Raw genomic sequence first — 4413 nt, 5'->3', positions numbered from 1 at the left:
ATTGGGAATGGAAGCCAACGGGGTGGCTTTGGGCAAATTACCAGGAGACGGTGAGTTCTAGTTCCACCTTAGGCACGAAGGGCAACTGGGCAACTTTTCACCAGTCATTCTCTCTCAATCCAACCCACCTGACAGGGTTGTTGTGGGAAAAATAGGACAAGGAGAGCATGTTAGGTATGTTTAGCATCTTCAGCTATTTGTAAAAATAATAAAGGTGAGATGGATGGATGGAAGGAAGGAAGGAAGGAAGGAAGGAAGGAGAAATAAACTTTTTCTTGAGATGGATACCTATATAAATTTGATTAATAATGAACAAATGAATGAATGAATGAATGAATGAATGAATGAATGAATGAATGAATGACAAACTTAGAGGCAGGCACAAAACCTCTGAAAATGCTTGCAGTGCCAAGCAAGATCTTTCCATGGCTCTTTGTGCCACTGACTTTTGTGTTGATTGTGCGGCTAGTGTCCATGTTTCACTGGCATATGTTAGTATATAATTATAGTATATAATATATACACTATTATATAAGAACAATATATCCTGTTAAATCAACCAACTTGTGAACATATCCCAAGACTTTCAAACTGTGTTCCCAAAAAACTTCTTTCTTCAAAAAGACAGCCAAAAAGAAAGGTTTTTTTTCCCCCCCAGCAAAAGCTCTGGACTTTTTCATTTGCCAAGATCAAAGTTGCTCAAAACCACTGTTGAAGTTTGAGATCAGGAGGGGGAAAAAACCAACCCTCTTGAATATCTGCATTTTGTGGCTTGTAGTTGTTTACGAAGAGTTTGCCATTCGACACACCATGAAATGGGGGGAAAGGAATCTAAGGGAAATGTTTCATTTTGGTTTCATGTCTATGGTATGTACAAATGCAGAGACCCCCGACAAGGTTTTGATGTACTATAAATCAGGAATACAGGAGGCAGATCATTAAAGTCCTGTTGTTGGTTTGGGAATTAATGACTTTATAAAAATATTTTAAAAAATCAAAGCATAACTGAGGTCCTCCTCATTTAAACCCTGATACTGGATTTTTTTTTTTAAAAAAGAAAAATGTGTAAGATTATTTAGGGATATCTTAAGAAAGTATTTCTTATTTTTGTATAATTATACAACAATATTCCCTAGTTATTCCCTCACTGGAAGGTCTGCTATTTAAAGTGTTTTACCCACTCCTGGAAAAAATTATATGCTATTAAAGCGGAGCTTGTTGTAAGGAAAAGCATATTTTCTTGATGAAATGAATAATTTACCATGCGTGATTGTTTGCTGCTTTTTGCTTTCAAGCTGAATTACTGACTTACTGTCACTTTTGAAAGCAATCATTTATTCAGAGATTTTGATTTTGTTTACTCCTAGCTAAGAAGGGGGAAAATTCTTGGAAATAAAAAGAATTATATTACGTTCTAAATACTTAGAGGAGATGACATAAAGTTATGGCTCAGGAATTAACGATGTGTTAGAATAACATTTTTTATGGTTTCTGATGTAGGGGAGATCCCTCTTAGTAATCTCTTAGGAGAGAGAAACATCAGAATGTCTTGATGCCGTACTTGGGGGCAAATATAATGGATACGTCCAAAGGAGTTCTTACATTTGGATGCAAAAGTATGTTAAATGCCAACAATGAGGCAATTTAATTGTGTGACTCTCTAAAGACCATTATTTTCATTGCATGGATACTTAAGAGCTACTTTGGTGTGATGGTTAAGGGGATGGTCTATAAACCAGGAGAAGGTGAGTTGTAATTTCACCTTAGGCATCAAAGCCAACTGGGTCACTTTGGACCAATCCCCAGGAGACGGTGAGTTCTAGTTCTGCTGTAGGCATGAAAGGCGGCTGGGTGACTTTGGGCCGGTCCTTCTCTCTCAGCCCAGTCCACTTCACACGGTTGGGGTGGTGTGAAAAGAAGGGGAGGAAGTAGCATTAGGTATATTTGCTATCTTGAGTTATATAACAAGTAAGGCAGATTAAAAATAACACAACTAAAAGTGAATGGGGAAAAGTAGAGGGAGGAGCACGGCTGAGTAAATGCAGTGGGTATCCAGGCCAGCTTTGGGTTTCATACAATGTCCTAAACCCCACAATTGTTGTGTCTCCCTCCTACAAATTGCTGAAACCCAAGCCAACCAATCCCACTTTGGCCAGCACTATTGCATGGCCAGAATAGAGATACTCCTTGACTTATGACCACAGTTGAATTGAACCCAAGGGAACCCCAAATTTCTGTTGCTAACCAAGGGAGTTGTTAAGCGAGTTGTGCTTCATTTTACAGCCTTTTTTTGCCACAGTCATTAAATGAATCTGCAACTGCAATTATTAAGTTAATTAGGCAGCCATGGAGTCCTCCACTGACTACTCATCGGAAGCCAGCTGGGAAGGTTACAAATAGCAATTGGTTATTAAGTGAATCTGGCTTCCTCACTGACTTGTCAGAAAGTCAAGGGGATCCCACTGCAACGGTCACAACTGTGAGTCAGTTGCCAAGGGTCTGGATTTTGATCCCGTGACTGTGGGGAAGTTGCCACCGTTGTAACTGAAAAACAGGCCTAAGTCACCTTTTTTTCCAGTATTGTTGTAACTGCAAGTCGCTTAATGAACGGCTATAAGTCGAGGGCTACCTGTGCAAAATGGGGTCAGACTGGAAGTCGTGGGTGAAAATATTCTCTCCACAAGCGCTCGAATGTGAGTTTGCTTTCCGCCAGAGCCTGGAGCAACGAAGGAGTCAATGTTTAGGTGGAACAAATGAGCCAGAGAACAGAGAACACAACTCCAAGGTTAAATAAGTTTATTGAGTTAGCGGTTATGATGGGACTGTTGGATCCCTTGCTGTGATCCAAAGCTACACCTACAATATTTGTTTCTAAATTCCCACATGTCTCAGCAGCTCCCATGTCTTTCACACATTCTACCACCAGCTCTATGTCTAATGATATTAATATTTGTTATAATTATAATAATACAAAAGGCAATGTCAACCACCATGTTGTGCTTCATACTTCACCAGAAGGAACTCAAGTTTGAAAATGAAAACAAGTTTGATAGGAAGGTGTGTGTGTGTGTGTGTGTCGGGGGGGAGGGATCGGAGAAGGCAACGGCTCCAATTGATTCATCATCATAACACGATCAGAAAGGAATGAAAAAAAGGGGGCAAGAAGTGAGGAAGCATTCACCCCAAGTTTTCGTTTTCTTTTTTTAATCACCGTCCTTGGTTAAAAATCCACATACCGTTAATGAAGAGGGCTGTGAAAATTAAATCGTCTCATTATTCGGAGGCCGCACATTCAAGCACACTGGCTAGTTTACAGAAGCAACACAAGCGGTTATGGATTCCCACCCCACTGCAAAGGTCCCTGCCGACACTCCCATGCTCCGCACATGGAAAGAGCTCTTCCCATCCCGCAGGAGAGGAGATATTGGCAGCTCAGGGCCGGGCTGTGGGGTCCTCAGGGGCTCTCCGAGCTCGGCTGCTTTCCCTGCAGACATTTCGTGGCCCAACTGGGTGACGCCATCCGTGCTGGGGTTTGCTCTCGGTTGATCAGGGTTGGAGGGTGTGTGGCCTTGGCGGTACTTCCTGCCACAGTTCAAACAAACAAGCCTCACCTTAAATAACCGCTCAGTCAAGCCAAGACCCACCCTGACAGGGCAAGAGACTTGTATACAGCTAGAGAGCAAACCCCACTCCACCCAGAACAGATGATGTTACCTCGATGGGCAATGAAACGTCTGCAAGGAAACAACGGAGTTTGGAGAGCACCAAGGACCCCAACCTTCCCATCCTCATCTCTCCTTCTCTTTCCTGGTCTTACAATGCAATTATTTTTCCCCTTAAAAAAACAAGCCTTCTTTTAAAAAATAAATAAAGTACAATAAAGCCTCTTTTTTGTTGGTTTTTTGGGGCTCCTTTAGGAAAGAGACCGGTGAGACAGGCCGCTAGCCAACCTAATGTTTTTCGGGGGGGGGGGGGAAGGAATACTGCATGATGGCTTAGTCGTGTCTCAGTCGCATGCAAATTGACACGGCTTCGTTATTATCCGGGTTCTGCCCCAACACCCCCTCCTCCTCCTCCTCCTCCTCCTCCCTGTGCCAGGCACCTACAAGTGGGCAGGGACGCAACCAAAAACACGGGAGGCCTAGAGAAAAAAACGCCCCTGGTGGCGAAGCCCTAGAAGGAATCCATGGCCTTGAACTCGCTGAGGGCCTGTACGGGCGAGATGTGCTTCTTCTGGGAGCCCCTCCGCACCCGGGTCTGGTACTCCTCCGGCTTTTCCCGCTTCACCAGCGGCTTCTTCTCCGGGGCTTTCATCTTCCAGGAGACCACCGGCGAGTTGACGGCAGCTGTGCCGTAGACTTTCTGGTATTTGGTGGAAGCCACGTAGGAGGCTTTGACGGTGAGCACCACGGC

At 43.5% G+C, this 4413-nt stretch overlaps 1 protein-coding gene across 3 annotated transcripts in view; it reads right to left on the bottom strand.

Annotated features, from left to right (window-relative positions):
* Positions 1-2781: 2781 nt before the first annotated feature.
* CTNNA2 (catenin alpha 2) overlaps positions 2782-4413 on the bottom strand; it is a 520748-nt gene continuing 519116 nt past the window's right edge. For all 3 annotated transcript variants that reach the window (XM_087962697.1, XM_087962698.1, XM_087962699.1), the window contains one exon: positions 2782-4413. This exon is cut by the window's right edge and continues 48 nt beyond it. In XM_087962697.1, the coding sequence (XP_087818823.1) occupies positions 4174-4413 (240 nt within the window). In that variant the 3' untranslated portion in view covers positions 2782-4173.

Source organism: Notechis scutatus, chromosome 4 (genome assembly GCF_049901735.1).
Source record: "Notechis scutatus isolate UNSWTSFEM ecotype Mainland chromosome 4, rNotScu1.2, whole genome shotgun sequence".
Classification (NCBI taxonomy): Eukaryota; Metazoa; Chordata; class Lepidosauria; order Squamata; family Elapidae; genus Notechis; species Notechis scutatus.
The sequence above is the reverse complement of the archived record's forward strand: the minus strand, read 5'-3'. Positions and strand labels throughout refer to the sequence as shown.